The sequence below is a fragment of the Paramisgurnus dabryanus genome, chromosome 16 (assembly GCF_030506205.2).
Source record: "Paramisgurnus dabryanus chromosome 16, PD_genome_1.1, whole genome shotgun sequence".
NCBI lineage: Eukaryota > Metazoa > Chordata > Actinopteri > Cypriniformes > Cobitidae > Paramisgurnus > Paramisgurnus dabryanus.
In genome coordinates this window covers 8,302,325-8,323,597 of record NC_133352.1, presented here as the reverse complement: position 1 = coordinate 8,323,597, position 21,273 = coordinate 8,302,325, and the positions used below count along the sequence as shown (strand labels likewise).

Sequence of the window (21,273 nt, the reverse complement as noted above, 5' to 3'; positions counted from 1 at the left end):
ACTTTTTTATTACTATGATGTCGTACTGAGTAACCCGAGCAACCATAAAATCTCCTTGATCCAAAATTTCACTGCACATAGCTGTATATTACAGTAAATATAAACAAGATCTTATTATTCTGTTATTGTGCCCCATCACACAGCATTTTTGCTTTTATTGGTGACAGACAAATTGCTTGTCACTGCCAGTTTACCACATTGTGCATGTTGAAGACGAAATGTAAAGTTTATTACATTTTCTTAGATTTATGCTCAAAACAAACAAACAAAAAGCACGTCTTGCCAAGGGGTAAGCAAAATAAACTTACAGTAATTCAAGATACAATATGAGAAGTCCTAAGCAATTTTGCTTCTCGGTTTATAAATTGTTTTAAAGATGTGTGGATATTTTTATTAGAAAACAAGACAATCAAATAAAGAAAATATTTCTGCACCTTTTCATATCAAATCAGTGAATGTTGGGAGATTGGTGAAGTTGTTTTGCACTGTTCCTCAACAGATAGAGCACTGTGTTAGCAGTTGTGGGTTTGAACCCCTACAGTATGTATAAAAAATATGGTTACACTTTATTTTGATAGTCCACTTTAGACATTCTACTAACTATAAATAACTTTGCAACTTCATGTCAACTAACTTTCAATAATTTGCAACTATACGTCAACTAACTGCCATTAGTGTATTAGTAGACTGTAAGTGTTGGGGTTAGGGAAGAGGTTTGGGTTCGTGGAATAAGTTGACATGCACCTGCAAAGATCCTTATAAACAGTTGAATGTCTGTTCAGATATCATCACAATAAAGTGTTAGTAGATATTAAGTAGACAGTTTACTAATTCTCTAAAGATTGGTAGTTGATAAGTAGTTGAAAAGTTACTAAAAATTTGTAAAATGTCTAAAGTGGACTATCGAAATAAAGTGTTACCTCATAGACTATGGACATAGTGGGCCCTATCTTGCACCCAGCGCAATTGACTTTGTCAGTGACGCATGTATAATTCGTATTTTGCGCCGGCGCACAGCGGGGTTTTTCCCTCCACAGATGCACGTCAGCAAACTAGGGAATGAACTTGCGCTCCCTGGGCGGTTCAGCGCAAAAAGGAGGCGTGTTGCGGCGCAAACCATCTCTTATGCTATTTTGCAGTTTCAAAAAACAATTGCGCTACTAACCAAAAAAAAACTAGTCTTAAGTCAGTGGCGCGTTGCGCGTTGTTCATTATGCTATTTTAAGGGCGCATTTTGACCATAATGTATAGCGTGCACAACGCGCACACACTTTGCTTATCTAATCTACACAGATGCAACAGTTATTTTTGCAAATCATAAATTGTTACACTTAAAAATATTAATACACGAGATAAGGGGAATCATAGTGGTGAGCATTGTGGTGATAGTTTTTATTTATTCTCATGCAAATAACGATTAAAATATTTTCATAACTTTGTTGTGTGGCTGTATTACGTTTATTTTATGTAAATAATAATTAAAATGTTTTCATAAGAAACCTTAATGTATATGAACTTGATTTGTAAGAGTACTTTGGGGTTGGACCTTGCTTGCGTTTCTTGGGTCCGATTTCAAAGCCCCCAAACCCTTTCAGCGGTGAGGGTGGACGCAGCGATGTCCTCAGCTGGCGTCAAGTCCTGAGGCAGATCCACCTCCCGTTACACGGCGTGCCCGATTTATGCTGGCAAGCGTGGGATTCCCCCGTACAAGGACGTCGGTCTCCTCGGCTGTGAACCGCTCCTGGCGTGCGCCTGGTAAATCCGTCATAATAATAGCAACCCGCCATGGAACTTGCGCCCTTGCGTTTAAAGGGAATGTTGGCTAGCGTTCTGATTGGTTTATTTGACGTTACGCCCAAACCACACCTATGAATAATGAACCTACTTCAGACCAACCCCTTATTGATTTGCGCCCGGCGCAAGAGTTATTTCTCACGCCGGGAAAATAGCAACAGCGCCCAAGATCCGCCCACAAACTCACTTGCGCGTTGCGCTTCGCACTTGCGTTTCAGATCGTTAAAATAGAGCCCAGTGTCTGTTACTTCACCCATATGATTGTGAAGAGCTTTTATGAAGCCAAAAGTTGGTGGAGCCTGTCGTCAACATCTTGGCATCACCATAGATGAAGACGAACTTAAAGGCGGGGTGCATGATTTTTTGGAAGCCAGTGTTGACATTTGAAATCACCTAAACAAACACGCCCCTACCCCGATTGAATCTGGACCTTCTTTTGATAGACCCCGCCCACACATACGCAACCCAGGCAACAATGTCAGTTAATAGACACGCCCCTTACTGCTGATTGGCTGACTCCCTTTTCCAAATTGTTTTTCAAAAATTACACACCCTGTCTTTAATATCATTTAAAGATCAGTTACAGAAAAATTCAAAGTTAGCTATATAGACTAGGGGTGACCCCGAATAGTCGAAGATTCGATGCATCGATAGGAGAAGCCTGATTCGACTACCAATCTCACAGTCGAATCGTCGCAGATGTGTTATGAAATGAGGATCATTCAATTTTGGCCGTATATGGGTGCACACATTATATGATTTCACATATAACAGCTTTCTCACAATATATTAATATACTGCATATTATGATAATGCTGCAAATAATATGTGAAGTAGCAGCTTTCAATAAATATTTTTAAAATGCGTTTATAAATCCAACAACCCCTGTGACTGGGCTACACGTGCATAAGAGGTTTCTATGCTAATAAACCATTGCCTCTTTGTTTCTACATTTAAAAGACAAAGCTGGCAAATTATATTATGCCTTTCGTTCTTTTAATAATTTCTATATTTTATTTTATTTATAAATCACTTTGGGTTATCTGATTTAACTATTTGGCTTGTGTTTTGTTTCCGTGCACTTGAGGCATTTTGCATATTTGTTCTGCACTTTGTTACTTCTGACCTTATTTTATTAAAAAAATTGTATTTATTATAAACGTAAATTCTGATCTAATTTAAGTATGTAAATTTTGGATAGCTTTTCGTTGTATCGATGTTGCGCTATTGCGTGCTGGCCATGCTTGCGCATGCAATTTAGCCGAACGGGCTAGGTGCTCTGCCTCTCATATTTAGGAGTTCATCAAACTAAACATTAAAAAACGGATGTTTTTCGACGAGTATAAGTTTTTAAAATGTATTAAAAACCGTTATCTTGTCAAAAGTTAAACTACAAAACAGGTAAGCCGTTTTTTTATTTCGGTGATAAAACGGAAACTAGTGTCTGCCTCTGCACCGAACCTATTTCTGCCTGACGCGAATGTCTTTCTTGTGATTTAATATTATGGTCGGGCGGAGTTCACTTTCAAATGATAGTAAAGAGATTCCTAAAATAAATAATATCATCCGGTCTTTCTGTATCTAAAGTTAATACAGAGATGATCAAAGCAAGCAGGTATTTCTGTTCTAAATAATAACGCGAAGTGTCTATAAAATCATTAATTTCAGTGTTTTTCTTTTTATAAAAAATTAACGTTTAATGAATTGTATATAAAGATTAGTTTTTATCATTTACAGTCACAATCACAAATTATTTGTCATTTCTCATTTGTCGGTTTTTTTTTGGTCATGACTGCTTTGACGCTCTATCTCCAAATTAAATAAAAACACTGAATTGTAGCCGGAGTTTCCAAGGCAGGATACCTTTGTTATTTTTTTAGGTTTAGTTATCAAAATGTATTTTTGTGTGATGTTCTGTAGATCGTGGCTTTAAAATGTTATGAGGAATAATTAAACAAATGTTGCCTTACATTTTACCTTAAAAAAATATAAATGCATCGTCAGTTTTGTCTTCGTTTATTACTTGAAAGACAGTTTTGGTCACTTTATCAGAAAGTTGTTTATGTGTGCTGCTTGTGAAAGAAAATAAAAGTTACCAATTTGTACCTGGTCTGGCCCCCTCCCAACCCATGCACACAAACATAGATGATTCGACTATGGGTCGACTATGGAAAGATTCGACAATTCTGATTCGAATATGTAAATCCTTAGTCGAGGACACCCCTAATATAGACCAATAACACTTTTTGTAACAGGCTGTAAACATGATTTTCCGAGGTAAATTTGGTCATTTTAGAATGGAGGTCTATGGGTATCGACTCTCTTTTGGAGCCTGCCTCTAGTGGCCAGTCGATGAATTGCAGTTTAGGTCACTTATGTGTTGGCTTCATCAGAGATGGTTGCCCCTCTGTTCTAATCAGGCCCGGATTGGCCATAGGGAGGACCAGCTGTTTTATTCGGCTACGAGGGCCGGTGTTTTCATACCACTGGGTTGAAGGTTGCTGTCCTATGATGCCAGCACTCACAGCAGCCCCACTCGCGTAATTTGCAGGTGGTAGATGTCCCCACCACTTTATGCCCAAGTTGATTGTGTCCCGAGTCCCAACCACGGAGTAAATTTTATGTTAGGGACCACAAACATCTAAAACGTATGGACAACGCAGGATGCTCTGCTGTCTTCTGCTTTTCAAATCGCTCGCTGTGAACACCAGTTTTGTTTTAGACACATCTATATTTGAGTGCGCTTGCCGCACCTCTAGATTTAAAATAAACTTGAGCGCGACTTGATACGAAATGTCTCTAAAAGGAAAAATATCTACAAATCGTATTTTTTTAATCTAAGTCCTAGATAAAACAATAAATCCTCTATGAAAAGAGTAACAAATCTATTTGATGCAAAACTCATCAGATTATTGGGGGGGGGGCTTGTTTTCTCAAGTAAAATATTGAAAGTCCATTATATATTTGTTCCTTTTGACACAAGGCAAGACATGATCTAAGTACTAAACAGATGTTTATTTTTCCATCTGTTTCCCCTGCATACTTGATAAATCTTGCTTGTGTATTGTATATCAGGGGTTTCCACATTTTTTTAAACCAACAGGTAATCTCAAGACTACTTAGGCTTCTGTATTTGCACTGAATTGGAAATTATATATTTGAAAAATGCAATGAATTGCAAGGCTGCAGAGAAATGTGTATTGCAGACTTCTATACCACTGAGGATTTAATGATATTATTTTAATATAGTCAGTCGTGAACTAAAGTGGGCCGGGCCGGGCTGAAAACGAGTCCCACTTCGGCCCTGGTTCTAAGGCACTGCAAGTCATCTACCAAATGCATGAATGTAAGTGTACTACAGTAAATAAATCCTTACATTTAAATATATAATTTATATGATACAACAAACCCCAAATATAACTTACTCAAAACTGATGATGTAATCCCAAACAGGCAACCTATTTAAGAAACAAATGGATCTCTGAGGCATCTCGGTAACAATGCATCTCTTCCATTGACAGCCTCCAGTCTCCGTGTCTGTATTTTCCAGCATTACATGTATTTCAGTCAAGTTAAAGAGGTTTCACTTAGAGGAGGAGCTCAGGTTTATTCACTGTCATTTCCACACGCTAACAGTAGCATGTTGGATAGATTTTGAGTTGGGATCAAGTGTTATTTCTCTACTGTATGACTCATTTGTCATCATTCATTGCTCCACTGATTGTAGAGTCTCTCTCTCTCTCTCTCTCTCTCTCTCTCTCTCTCTCTCTCTCTCTCTCTCTCTCTCTCTCTCTCTCTCTCTCTCTCTCTCTCTCTCTCTCTCTCTCTCTCTCTATTTCAATTTTCTCCTGTATACACACAAGCACACAATGGCACTCATGTTAACGGCTGCCCTGCAATTTGAGGTTCCCTCTAGAGATGTCAGGTTGTCAAAGTGAACAATCTTGTGTCAATGTGATGGGAAGGAACCCAGATAAAACATTTAAGCTGGAAATAACAGGAAATGATTTTTTGCCACATACTGTAATAATAACTCTTTTGGGAGGCGATGTGCAGATTAACATTGTTTTAGTATTGTTATTAATCCACATATAGCTACTGTTGTAAATCCACATTACTTCATAGATCAGTCTCTAAAGAAATACTCGTGTCAAATATTAAATGGAGGTCATATTGTTATGTGTGGTGCAGCTTAATGACACATTAATACAGCACTTTGTAGATAATACGCTTGTGTTATATTGTATTATATCTGCTTCACCAACAAGATTCTTCTTTTTATTTCTTTATCAATTCCTTAATTCTTTAATAATTAACTACTAGGCGGGGTGCATGATCTCTGAAAGACAATGTTGACATTTGAAATCACCTAAACAAACACGCCCATATCCCAATAGAATGTTTGGGAATGTTTGGGTATTTTTCAAAAATCATGCACCCCACCTTTAAATAACAATACAGTCCATGTCCACGGATCACTGTTGAGCCCGCGACACGATTTAATTTCATCAGATAATCTTGTGTTTTAGTCCCGGATTCAAAGTTGTTCCTACTGAACGCAAGCAATTTCACGGGATGTTTTGCCACTCATGCATGTTCCAGTGGAAGCGTGATGTCAATGCATATCCACTATAATGAGAGAAAATATGAGCCATTCTTTCTTAAAAAAGAAAACTTACTGCTGTTATATACTGATGGTGTCAGTAGTTGCCAGCGTGGTGCAGTGTGGTTGCTTTGGTGTTCTGGGTGGTTGCTATGGAAATCAGGTGGTTGCTGCACTGTTCTGGATGGTTGATGTAATATTGTATATCAATCACTGTTGAGCAGTAGTGATGCATGCTGTAGGAAACACCACTACAATAAAGGGCTCGATTTCTCCATTAATTGTTTTTTTTTAACGTGGTTGAATAAAAATCGATTCTCAAAGAGCAGAATCGTTTTTTTTCTTTCATATTTATTTCCGCAAACATTGAACGTAAGATTAACTTTAATCTAATTAATAGTCTTCTTCACTGGATGTCACCCTCTTCTTTCATTCAGTGCTTAAAATGGTGGTTTCAGGTGCTTCATCGACACCTTTACATAAAAAGTCAGAGTTATGGAAGCATTTGGATTCCGCAAGCAAGACGACAACTTTAGTGTTGTGGCTTTTAATTTCTTTTTATGAATTACCCACTTGTAAACTGCTGTTCACTGTTCTTTTTTATTAATATAGTATGTGTATTAAATCTATATTCATTGAGTTGAATCGAGAATCAAGTATAAAAACATACCTGAGAACCGGAATCGAAAATTGAATCTGGAAATCGAAATCGAATCGATTTAATAGCTTGTGAATCGAAACCGAATCGATCTGGAACATCTGAATCGATACCCAGCCCTACTACAATATTGTCCTTTCTGTCATTTTTGACATTTCATCATTTCATTTCATTCATTGATCTCTGTACTAAGTGACAGTGCTGTGGTTGGATAATGCAGATTAAGGGGCGTTATTATCCCCTTCTGACATCACAAGGGGAGCCAAATTTCAATAACCTATTTGCAGAGAATGGTTTACCAAAACTAAGTTACTGGGTTGATCTTTTTCACATTTTCTAGCTTGATACAAGCACTCAGGATCCATTTATAGCAGTTAAACAAGTCAGATTTTTATGATATGTCCCCTTTAAATACTATATGTACTTTAGGGGAAACAACAGGATTAAACTAGTATTCAGTCTCATTTTATACATTTATATATTCTGCTTGTATCAGCGAATACCACTTGAATTTGGTTAAGATGAAGTGCCTTATATGCTATGTATCTCTGTTGCAGGGTTCCTCAGCACAGGAGACCAGGCTGCTAAAGGGAATTATGGGCTTCTGGATCAGATTCAGGCTCTGCGCTGGATCAGTGAGAACATTGGCTATTTTGGTGGTGATTCCAATCGCATCACTGTTTTTGGATCAGGAATTGGTGCCTCTTGTGTGAGCTTGCTGACGTTATCGCACCATTCTGAAGGTATGAGAACATTTCTTTATATAGAAGAAAACCCACCAAATTGTGAGAGTGAAAGTCTTTTATTAGGATATTGTGGAGTAGAAAGATGCTGCAAAATTGATCAGCACTGCAAATAACCATTTATAATTTTCACATGGTATTATACTCATCTATTTAGATGGCTGGTCAGTCACACTGCTCATGTTGATCTTAAGGGCTCATTATAGTTGTGCGTACATCCTACAGCGTAGCCACGACGGATCAGTTTTCATTTATACATATAGACCACTGGTAGGCAGTATCCACGCGTGTTACCACAGTAGCAGCGTGACCATCATCAATGAAGAAGCAGCTTGGTCAGTTTAATCCACAGACGAAGAAAAAAAAACGGCAGATTGTTGTGTATGTTTTGAGAAGACCAGCAGTGATGGAAGTAAATAAACAGTGACTTATGTTGCAGTTTGAGTTAAATCACTCCTCAACTTGGCCCATCTTTGTTCTCGCCTTCGCAAACGGAAATACCTAAGACATTTTTTTACCTGAAGGGAGGGGTTCTAGTGGACCAATCACAGTGCTTGTGGTCCACATAGAACTGGCACGCTGTAAAAAATTTGACCAGGTGCATGTCAGGCTACGCAGAGCTACGCACATGCTACGAAAAACCTACGGTGTAGACCTTACACACAACTATAAATTGGACTTTAGATGTTTAATGTATAATTTTTGGCAAAAACTAAATTTTGTGTCCAATTATTTACTTATGTGCCACATAGTCACATGCCACATGTTCCTCGTTTTAAGTAAGTTATAACGTACAGTAATCTATCCATCTGGTTGTCTCCACTTCAGGTCCTGATCATCTTGTCCAGGTTTTACAATAACAACCGGTGGGATGTACATTATCCCTTGCTTAACATCAAACATAAGAACACAAAATAGCATTACCATGTAAAATCTGTAACTTTGCAAGAAAGACTTGTTTGGTTTCACATAAGATTAGTGTGAGAAAACCATTAAAGAGCAAGACACACCTGCAGGTATTAAATCAGGAACTTAATCCAATATACGAAAATCCTTTTTCCACATTTATTTATTTTCCATTCAAGTGCCTTATTATTATTAAATCCTTATTTTTACAAACTAAGTCTGTAGTAATCACCGGTGTGGTCCAGAATCTTATGGCTATGCTCGAGATTAACAGTCAACGTTTTGAACTTTTGTTGGTTTTACTCCATTTGAAGTGACTAAGTTGTTTACCACATGTGCTATAAAATCATAATAGACAATATAAATGATATACACGTTCACATGTGCTGTTTTTCAGTTGACAGCTTCTTGGATATTTCGCAATAAACATCAAAGTATTTTTAATTGACGCCAGCCATGATGGACGTCCAGTGAATAGCAAACAAAGCGTGTAAATTAACATGTATAATTATGCATTTATGCAGCCATAAACACACAGCAGTTTATCATAGGACTTACTAAGGTTACATTTATCACTTTAGCAGCTGTAGCATATCAATGTAAATCTAGAGCCTGATCTCAGGAGGCCTTGTGGGTTTTCATGGCATCCAATTGACAGTTGAACTTAAATATGTCAAAATATAAAACTTTAAGACAAATGTCGTAACAATTTATATATAACATGCATCTTAAGAATAAGCAGTTCTGTCAAAGACTGTCGTAAAGATTCTGTGTCTCTCTCTATCTGGAAAGTTGTGGCTGGGTTTCTGTATGAAATAATCCTAGACATTTCAGCCCTGGTATGAATCATTTGATCTGTTTCTTTGCATCAAAGCGTTTTTAATTGCTTTGATCTCTTTTGAATATGGATTTGCATTTGGATTGATTTCTTTTACTATAAATGTCTTTTCTATTCACATACTCCATATTGCCAAGGTTCATGTAGCGTGTTATTACACGCTCACATCAGTCGTCTCGTTCCCATTGCAGTAAATTGGATATTACTGATGCTGATATATCCTCTGAATAGTAGCATATGCACTACTTGGTTTGAGGAGATAAAAAATCAGTCTTGGGTGTACCCGTGGGGAGTGGGGGGGGGGGCAGTCTCTACAAACTATCAGGATCCTGGAAAATTGAAACAGGAAGGCGGCTATTGCGAAAAGGAAACTCGCTGCGAGTGCTACCAATATCAATCAGCGAGCTCTGCAACACTTCTCAAAGCTGTGATTTTAGACATCACAGCGGGTGAACCGGCCTGCCAAACTGAAATGGCAAAAGGAATGCTCTACCAAAAAATCCATCCAGTCTGTCCTTTTCTATCAAGTCAATTCACACAATAATCTTAGACTAAAATCATGGGACATGAATAATACTTCTGGTGTCTGTTAGCGCTGCAAGTTCACAGAGATATTATACTGTACTGTACTTGTTTAACAAAGGGCTATTATTTATTGTTATTCATTTGCAGTATGTGTGCTCTCTGGGATTGAATCTATGACCTTTTGCACCAGTAACACAGTGCTCTACCAGTTACAGTAACACATGTTAGTAGTATTGGTTTTTATGGTGTATTATATGTAAGGAATAATTGACGACAGCCATTGAATTATAAGAAAATAATGCACACCTAAGGTGGTTACGCCATTACACCACGGGTGTGCATTATTTTCAAATAATTCAAAGGATCGAAGTCATTTATTCAGCTTATGCAAAAAATGATTTTCAAGAAAAAAATGTCTTAGTATTTTTGTTTTGTTTTCAGGAAAAATATCTAAAAATTATTAAATTAAGATGCTTTTTCTTGATGAGCAAAACGACCTAAGAAAACAAGTCTAGTTTTTAGACCAAAAATAACAAATTTAAGTGAATTTGTGCATAAAACATGCAAACAAATCTGCCAATGGGGTAAGCGAATTTTTCTTGAATTTAGGGCGCACTCACACTATCCAAACCAAACTGCGCTCGGGCGCGTTTGACCCCCAAAGCCTGGTTTGTTTGACTAGTGTGATCGCTCTGTTCTGCGCCCGAGCGCGGATTGGTTATTCGCGCCGCGGCCGGGTTGCAGAGGTGGGCCGGAGCGTGGTTCACTTGGGCTCAGGCGCGGAAGGCTGTGGTGTGAGCGCATTCGCGCCTGAGCGCGATTCAAAAGGTGAAGATGTCAGTTGCGCGACCACTCACCTTCATCTGCCTCCGTAAAAACCTTTTGATGCACGCCGCGGGGTTACGTGAATGTCCGAGCTGCGCACGTGACAGATCAACTAAGCAATATGATGACATGTGAGAGGGCTGTCTGTAATCGCGCACCAAACGACGAAAAAAAAACCACAGACTTATCAATATGGTGGGTTCCAGTGTTAAGAGAGAGCTTTACTTCCTGCTTTTTTCAAAACAATCGCATCTTAATGACGAAAGCGCGCCCGGACTCTGATCGATACAAGTACAGTGTGAGTGCGTGCATCTGGGGGAGTAGGGAGGGGTGACAATCACGCTGGGGCTTGGTTTGGTTTGGTTTGGATAATGTGAGTGCGCCCTTAGTGTTTAAGAAAAATTCTCAATATTTTTTTGCTTACCCCATTGCCAGATTTTATTTGCTGGTTTTATGCACAAAATCACTTAAATTGTATATTTTTTGTCTAAAAACTAGACTTATTTTCTTGGGTTGTTTTGTTCATCAGGAAAAAGCATCTTAATTTAAGAAATTTTAGATATTTTTACTAGCAACAAGACAAAAATACTAAGAAAATTTTTCTTGAAAATCATTTTTTGCAGTGTACCACGGTTACCAAAAGCATTGCTCTGATGACTGTTTTCAAGACATTTGACAGGTTAGGTGTGCGGTTTACAGAAAAATAATCAACACCCACAGAACATTTCTCAGCCAATCAGAATAAAGCATTCAACAGACCGGTGGTATAAGCATATTGATGTATTATAAAAGAGCAGGAATACCATTTATTGGTAAGTTGTGGTTACAGTAGGTCTGGTAATGATCAAGTAAGGCTTAAAATCAACATAAGAATCATATTTTACTTTTTAATAGGTGCAACACAAAATAGTATATCATGTACACTCCAAAAAAGAGCATTTTGTCTTGTTTTAAGTACAAATATAAAAAAATCCTTAAAAAAAAAGATGACATTTTCAAGGTTTTAGACAAAAAATTATTATGCCAAGTCATTTAAGCACAAAAAAAAATGCAAATGGGGTAAGAACTGTTTTTCTTAACTTTTTTCTTAAACACATAATTCAAGAAATATATATATATATATATATATATATATATATATATATATATATATATATATAATTCCCTCAAATCTATTTTTTTTGTTTAAATACTACAGTTATTTTCTTATGTCATTTTGCTCATCAAGAAAATGCATCTTGATTTAAGAATCTTGATTTAAGAATATTTAGATATTTACATATCTTAAAATATATCAGTACCATTGTTATGCCTCAAGATTCACAGCAGTAATGATTTTTGTAAGGTATGTTTGTACAAACGACTTAAAAGTCCTAATATAATTAAAGCCTTGTCCTGAATTAATCTAAACCTTGTCCGGGAAACGGCCCCATAGTCTTAATTTATTCACGAGATTCAAAAGCGCAGATTTCTTTACATTCTAAATCTTGAAACTGTATTGCAGATTTCTCACACTGTCCAACACAAATCTGAGGTGAAATCCCTCCGCGGGTGAATCCCCTGAATCCACTGTGTGAGAGTCACTCACATTTACCCTAACCCTGAGACCCCAACTCGAGACAACACCATTACCTGAATCCCATCATCTGAAATACCAAAATCCCAGATCAAAAAACCCTTGTGTGCATGATTGAGGGTTGAGATGCTTGCTTGGCAAGTGTGTGTCTTTGTGGTGTTAATGAGGCCACTGTGACCCGTCTTCATCTTATGGGACCTGCTGCTCCCACATGGAGCTCACCTTGTCTGGGTGTGTGACGGTCCAGAAGCGAGGGCTTGATTCATCAGCCCCGTCCACCGCAGGAGTTAGCCTGCCCGCCAGGCCCCTGCTGCGCAATGGATTGTGGATCCTCTTCCATCATTAAGTTTCAGGCCAATCACCTGTATCGCTTTTCCGATGAAAAATCTCTGTGAAAAGTTTGTGTGGGATGGGCTTATATGGGATCGTGTGACCTCTGTTGCAAGTATGGTTTACATAGTGCTGGATTGTCAGAGATGCAGGAGCACTCATATGAGTTAATAAATGCCTGTTCATTTTAGTCATGGGTTCAACACTTTTATCAAGTAGTGCTTACATTAGAGAAGGTTTGAGGGTTATTGTTGCATTTCTTGGACCAGGAAAGGTCCTTCATGGGCATTTTGTGCGAGTGGTCCTTCATGGGCATTATCTGCTTCAGGTTTTGGCTCTTCTTCAAATGGAGTCGAGTCTCCTCTTCACCTGTCTTTCTAGGATCAGTGGATTGGAAGAGAGGGCAAATGAATGATGGAGAATGTAAAGGCGTTTTAAATCAAGGACATTAGCCAGTCTTGTGTGTTATCTATTTGGCATCAGGGTCATCTCTAATTGAACATGCAGATTTGCCGTTTTCTTTCTCTCTCCTAATAATAATTATGATGTCAAATGAGACATCCACAGGCTGGAGCCGGAATATTAAAAGTCTGAAGCTTTGGCTGTGTGTGTGTATGTGTTGGATGTTGGAGGGCTACCAACAGTGATTGTGAAGGTCACTGCAAGTCTTTTTTCTATTCCTGTAACTAATCAGCCTAAAAGCCCGGCTCACGAGGACATGCTCCCCTTTTAAAGGAACGTCTCATACATTATAGGGGGGTTCACGGGGGCTACGGTGGAGGATTCCTTCCACCCATGTCAGCTCTTATTTTTTATGGAGACTTTTTGGTTATTGAGGACCATAAATATGCACACACTAAATTGTGCTGGTTTTATTAGCGGGATGCTATGAAAGGTGGTCGATTTAACCGTGATGACAAAACCGCACGAGAGCCACTCGAGCCGGTGAACTAAAAGATAAAGGCACTAATGTCTAACACTAATGTCCATTCACTACGATATTTGCCATGGCATTATAATGATAGTAGCAGTGTTTCCCACAGATCTGAAATTTACTTGTGGTGGTAGCTGGTGAAAAGGGCAATCATTATTATCCACCGACAAAAAATGGTCTACTATACATGTGACAAAGAACTAATAATGTGTGACACAACACAATACTTTTAATTATTGAACATTAATATTAATTTCACATTATAGTTCATTAATCTAACCACCCCAAACTTTTTTTGCCATAAACAAAGCTGACACTGTTTGTCAAAGCACCACGAAAACACTTGATGTTTTTGCACTGATTTATGAAGCAATTTGATGACCCCTTTTATCAAACTCAATTATATACAATACTATGTATACTATAGCCTATATAGACAGTGCAGGTCTATAGATTATAAATGTGACTGATGTTATAATGTTAATAACTTCTATAAGATAGGCACTTTTACTGCTTCTGCTTTCTATTTCTCTTTTGCCAATTAAAAAAAGCTTAATCCACTCATTATTTCAGATTTAAAAGTCTACTTGCTGTCCCGATGACAGACTTTACATTACAGCTTTGCGTTTTTTATATCCTGAGTCAGCTAGAGCTTTGCTCATTCAGTATTAGCACTGCTTTTTGCTACAATCTCTGTGCAAACTGTTTAGATTTTAGTAAAGATATGGTCTATTAATAGTAAGATTATTAAAAAATGGGATAAAGAAAATGAAGCGGCGCGTGGTCGTGACAAGAGCCAGTTGCTATCGCCATAGAAACCGGAGGCACGCTGAAACAGCACTCGAGCTTTAGCGCAGTAGCGCTCACAGCCGTTCTCCCATCGACTCGGGTTTTACACACAATATTAATCAGACTTGGGACCCGAAGACATGAACTAGGACCGACCCGGACCCAACTGACCATTTAAAATATAAACCCGGAACCGTACGGGTCCCGCGTCCTCAGTGAAGAAAGACCTCTAATGGTAAAACTCTGCTCAAGTTCAGAAACATGAAAGGATACAATGTGACACTGAGGTTGCTTCGCGTCGCACCCAATTCATTGAGAAACAGAGAGCACGTGAACGCACACTCAACGGGAGAGACACAACGTGCTTGCACGCAAAATGAAGCCAACTTAGATGCTATAAACACATATGCACATAAGCATATGCGACCATTTTGTTCCCTGGCTGCTCCGTATGTGCTGCTGCAGTTGATCCAGTTTGCCGCGCTGGATGATGAGTTTATGACGCATGCATCATCTTCACGGTCACCCAACCCCCACCTCTCTCTCTCGCGCTCTCTCTCTCCAAAACACGGTCATCTATTCGAGTTCAGAAAATACGGAAATTCGTAAAGTTATTTTTTTTACCTGGGTGGGTCGCAATTTACCTGAGCGCACCGCCCAAGTAGAGCCTATGTATGGGAAACACTGATAGTAGTATACAACAAACTGCTAGCCAAAAATCTCTGGTTGTAGTCAACCATAATGTGGCTAAATTTAAGTGATAGCGAATTGGCAGGGGGAGATCAATCTACTTTAAGATTTTAATATCATACACACCGGCGTTAAGCAAGTCCATTTGCTTTTAGTGTACCGTAAGCACTTAGGTTAACTAAAGCGTTCACCTTACAGCACGACTCGGATGTTTTATTGTTACTAGCTTCAATACTTCACGCCTTTACTCTTCAGCTTAAACAAGGCTGTCACTTAACTTCTTAAATAATTACGCTTATCTTTTAGACAGCTGTGTTGATTTAAGTAATTGGCATTCGGTGTAGTTTGTTAGGTAAAGACACAGCTCAAGGATACATGGAAATGTACCTCATTTTACCCCAGGAGAAGTTGTTAAAAATTATATTTTTCTTTGGTTTTGTAATTAATATTTTATGACCGTATAATTGATGCTCAGGGCATTTCACAGTTTGACTTTAATCGGTCTAAAGTCTGAGCAAAAGGGGATTATGAAAAGACTCAACAAGCGTGTGCTAACATTGAGATTCACCTCATGCATTTGAGTTACCACGTTGACTCGAGACTGGATCAATGTTATTGTATTCAGACAAATGTAAATCTGACACGTCAACATCTGTTGATTTAGTTTCCAGTTATTTATTTCAGTAAAGCACTGGATCACATTGTGAATCGTGGCCATTGTGCGCTGTGACATTAAGCACACGTTGGCTATTCGATGGTCCACATATCTTCAGGCTTGTGAAAATGTAAACACACCTGCACACAGCTGTGATATTTCCTACGCTGTGATCAAGATAGTTTTGAAGGAGCGACACTTTTTATTTCCCATGTGTGGAGACATGTACTGTTTGTGTGACCCCATTACAAGAAGCCTGTGAGCACAACCCCGTTCTGCAAAATGTCAGGAAAACAGGCACAAACATGTACATGAAGAAACTCTGTAAATTCACAAGTAACACTTGACCTTTGGAAAAGACCAAAAATCTGGCGTTTTGTTTCTACTAAAATCAAAGCTCCAATATTCTTATGGTTGAAATATCCACCTTTTTCTTAACTTCACAATGGGTAGCTGGGGGCGACTATTTGTTGGATGCTTTGCACTTCTGTTAAGTATTTGCTATTAGCAACAGCGTCACTTATGATTAAAATAATGGAGGATCTGGAAGAATTTGTGCTGTTCAAATCGTTTGCAACAGCTACACAAAGAATATTTAATAGGAGTTTTATGACCAGAAGCAAACAATAGTGTGCCAATAATGTCTTTCTTGACTTTATTATTATTATTTACTTTATTGTTACTTATTGCATAGTACATCAACCTTAACCCATGAACTCTTTTTGTTCAGCACAAAATATTTGTATTATAGCTGGAATAAATTTTATGCATTTGTACTTTAATTAAATTACTGCTTAACATTGAATCACACATAGTTTAAATAATAATAAGTATTAAAATGACATGAATTCCTTCTCATAGTCATCAGGAGTTCACATTTTTAAAAGCGGAGGTCGAGGCGAGTACATTCAATGAACTTACACAGTAAATAATCCCATCACGTGGGTTCTGCTACAAAATAAAGGAGTAGTGGAGAGACATATGATCAATGAAAATCTCAACGTAAGTGATTGACTGCTGTCCAGAATCATCAATAGAGGCGGTGGTACAGCTGAGGAACAGACAGAGCTCCTTATGGTCTTTGTTAAATAATCTCGCACTCCTGCTTACACGACCAACCAATGTTGTCGTTGCTTGTTGATATTATAGATTTGAAAGTGAAAGAAAACAGAAATGTCCTGGACAGATGGAAACGCATTAACCTCATGGGGTCTGAGAGTTGGGAAACTGGCGGAGGTTTTGACATGCTCTTACATTTGGACTTTTTTCAGTTGCTTTAAATATATTGGTGGCTAATATCACATAACACTATATTCAGCACAAGCTGTGCTACTACAATAACGTTCGTGCATGGTTAGTAAAAATATACAGTATTTTAAAAGTTGCTGAAATAAGGCCAAGGAACACACACTGATCACAAACAAAGAGTTGAGAATTCGCTACAAAAAGATGTAAAAACCATTTTACCCACTCAATCACATGAAACAATATATTGATTTGACTTTTGTAAGACACTTTTTCTTGTGTAAAGGAAATTTGCAAGGGAGGGTCAATGGTCATAAATATTGATGTGATTCACACCTGAATAGATAAAGACCCAACCCCCTAATGTCTCAATGAGTTGTGCTAGAATTAATTTGAGAAGACTTAAAGAGAAAGTGTTTGCTTGTAGTTTAAAAACAAAATAGTGTACAATAAAATATAAATAATAAGGATTTTGTACACATACATTTTAGCAGACAAATTTTTGTCGGTTTGGAAAACAGTTCCTGAAAATACAAGTAAACATCACATGACTGCCATTTTTAAAGTCTTTATACACTGCAAAAAAAATGACTTTCTTACTTAGTATTTTTGTCTTGTTTTCAGTACAAATATAAAAAAAATCTTAAATCAAGATGTATTTTCTTGATTAACAAAATTACCTAAGAAAATAAGTCTAGTTTTTAGACAAAAAAAAAAAAATATATATATACAATTTAAGTAAATTTGTGCTAAAACAAGCAAAAATATCTGCCAACGGGGTGAGAAAAATTTTGCTTGAATTATGTGTTTTAGAAAAAAAACCCATTGGCAGATAATTTTTGCTTGTTTTAAGCACAAATTCACCTAAATCGTATATTTTTTTGGTCTAAAAACAAGACTTATTTTCTTAGGTCATTTTGCTCTTCAAGAGAGAGCATCTCAATTTAAGAATTTTTAGATATTTCTACTGAAAACAAGACAAAAATACTAAATAAGAAAGTCATTTTTTACAAGCATGCTTAGAAAGTAATACACAAAAGAGCTCTGCTATGACTTGTTACATAAACTTTATGTGGCTTATCTTACCATAAAATGTATAACGTATACTGTATAAGCTGCAAACAGGATTTCTTAAGCATCCTGCTTGCGTGACTGTGCAAAGCATAATGGATCATTCAACGTCTTGTGAAAAAGGTGTATAGTCTGAAATCATAATGTCACTGAATTTTAGGAAGGGCAATCCTATAGCAAAGAATAATCACAGCTACTGTAACACAGATGGAGATCAAATTGAAACTTAAAGGTAGGGTTTCACATTTAGAAAAATGCTAACGGTAGCCGCCTAGCAATGAAATCACGATCCCACCCTCCATTCAAATCGCCATCCAAAGTCACGCCTCTTTCAAAACAAATGAACACGCACAGATCAGACGGTCACATCTCATGTCTCATTCACTAGTGAGAAAACTTTGCAGTACAAAGTGGATAACATTTCCAAAATAACCAAACAACTGGTTTACATCAGAATTAGTTAAAGCACACTTTCCGTTGTGTAGACGTAGTAACTATACCGTTATGCTAGTCCGTAAACGAACACAAATTCGTTTCATCAAAGTAGAATATCTGAATCCATCTCAATAGAAACATATCGCATACCTACCTTACCAAAATAAACAGTGCAACGACCCTTTCAGACCCTTTGCCTCCTGCACCTGTTTGCATCTCGTGGTAAAGCAGTAAAGCTACCGATTTTAATTTGGGTTTTTGTTCTTGGCTTATCCAGGCAGTTTTTGCTGTTGTTGTTATAAAAGATGTCTTTCGTTTTGTGGCTCCTGTGCAGGTTGTCAATTCAGCAGAAAAGTTTGCCATTCTCGCTGTTTACAGACAGGAGGTGAGCGCACGTGAACGCGCCGATGACGTATGGTGTCTGCGTGGACTGCGCGGTGGGCATTTAAATTACGCTTACGTATGAAGGACAGAAAAGGCAACGTCCGTTTGGACCGAGATCTATAATTGGTTGAACATTTTTTGGTCCTAGCCTTTCACAGGTGACATTAAGTTTCTACAAATAAATGTAAACAACTTAACATAGTGACTGCTATCATAATGTGAGGAGACTTTTAACCAGCATAACTAAAAATGTTTCAGGATCATGTGTTACTCTACCTTTAAGTCTTCAATGCGTTTCAGATTGTATATATTTCTACAGATAAGACAAACTGAACAATTTAACATGTCAAAATAAAATTATCTTCTAATGAATATTTATAGTTTCATAATGGGATTTGTTCATAGAAATTAATTTTAAAGTAGATGTCTTCATGGCTCCACTCGAAAACCAGAAGTCCAACCCGAACGGGTTAGGGATAGAAAGTTTTATGTGTGCCTCGGACACGAGTGGGGTTTAATATTAGCAACATCTGGTAATTTAAAATTGTGTTTTTGCCAAACAAACTTGAGAAAACCTGAACTATCTTGTGTGTGTCCGTTGAGTCCTTTTCCAACCATCCTCTCCCCCCAGTTGCGAAGAAATCTTAAAACATTTTGTGGCTGGTGGTAGGTTCATTTTCATTTAGCCAGACATGTCAATAAATTTTTAGCAGCAGGCTTTCTTTCTGTCTGACTGGGGCTGCAGACTGCAGATACGTCAGTGCAGTTTACATTCGGGTCCAGTCTAGTTAAAAAAGCCAGTTGGTTTGGTTTGTCTCGGGTCACATTTAGTCGGGTCTGTCTCGAATCGTCTCTGTCTCTTTTACAAATAAATTATGCATGTTGGGTTCAGGTAAAAAGTGATTCAGGTCTTTTCGGGTTGGGTCCATTTCTTTGGATCAGAGAAGATCTCTACAGTACTTTATACCTTATACAATTGTCTACTGGTTATTATAACAAACAATTAATAATGCAGATTATGCAGCTTTGAATGAAATATAACTGGGAACTCAATAATGTGAGCTTTGAAACAACAAAATTGTTGTATATTTGTGGATATACTGCAGTCACACAGTGTGACCAAATATGTTTTTTAGTGTGCGTTTGTTTGTGTATTCTCAAATGTTTTCATTCAGACCCATAGCCGCCAAACGTATCGAGACCTCAGAGCTCCATCATCTTCCTGGTCTAATAGACTTTTACATAAAGAAATGTGCAGCAACAAATTTTCAGTGCACTCAGGAAAAGTGCTGTTTTATAAAAGCGCTTCATTCGAAATCAAAATGATCAAAAAGTGCTTTGATTAGGGATGAAACTTCCATTTATAAAAGATTGTTAAAGATTTCATTAGCAGTGGATCAGGCCAAATTATAATGATGACAATCACCTCTGCTCTAATAACACCAAATTGCCCTGCGGCAAAGTCCATAGATTTGCATTTCTCTGCATTGCATAATCCCTGAAGTCACAAAAGACTGTGCTTTATGACTTCTAAAGCACATGCACTGTGACAAACACAAGGCCAAATATGAGACCATGTCATTGTTATAAAATAAATATCAGAAAAATTGATTATTTAGCAGAAGCTACCACCATGGGATGAATATGTTTTCATGAAAGGACAACTGTTTAAAAAGTACATGGATAAATCTGTGTTTAAGCAGTAAAGATGCATAATGCACATCTGCTGCGTATTTTTACCGTTTCTTGTGCCTCTATACATACATACGCTCACCTAAAGGATTATTAGGAACACCATAATAATACAGTGTTTGACCCCCTTTCGCCTTCAGAACTGTCTTAATTCTACATGGCATTGATTCAACAAGGTGCTGAAAGCATTCTTTAGAAATGTTGACCCATATTGATAGGATAGCATCTTGCAGTTGATGGAGATTTGTGGGATGCACATCCAGGGCACGAAGCTCCCGTTCCACCACATCCCAAAGATGCCCCATTGGGTTGAGATCTGGTGACTGTGGGGGTCATTTTAGTACAGTGAACTCATTGTCATGTTCAAGAAACCATTTTGAAGTGATTCAAGCTTTGTGACATAGTGCTTTATCCTGCTGGAAGTAGCCATCAGAGGATGGGTACATGGTGGTCATTAAGGGATGGACATGGTCAGAAATAATGCTCAGGTAGGCTGTGGCATTTAAACGATGCCCAATTGGCACTAAAGGGCCTAACGTGTGCCAAGAAAACATCCCCCAACCCAATTACACCACCACCA

The 21,273-nt window shown here is 37.8% G+C and overlaps 1 protein-coding gene across 3 annotated transcripts in view; it reads left to right on the top strand.

Moving 5' to 3' along the window:
• nlgn3a (neuroligin 3a) overlaps nt 1-21,273 on the top strand; it is a 267,704-nt gene that overhangs the window by 173,507 nt on the left and 72,924 nt on the right. For all 3 annotated transcript variants that reach the window (XM_065249245.2, XM_065249243.2, XM_065249242.2), the window contains one exon: nt 7,613-7,798. In XM_065249245.2, coding sequence (XP_065105317.2) covers nt 7,613-7,798 — 186 coding nt within the window. The remainder of the gene's footprint in view (nt 1-7,612; nt 7,799-21,273) is intronic.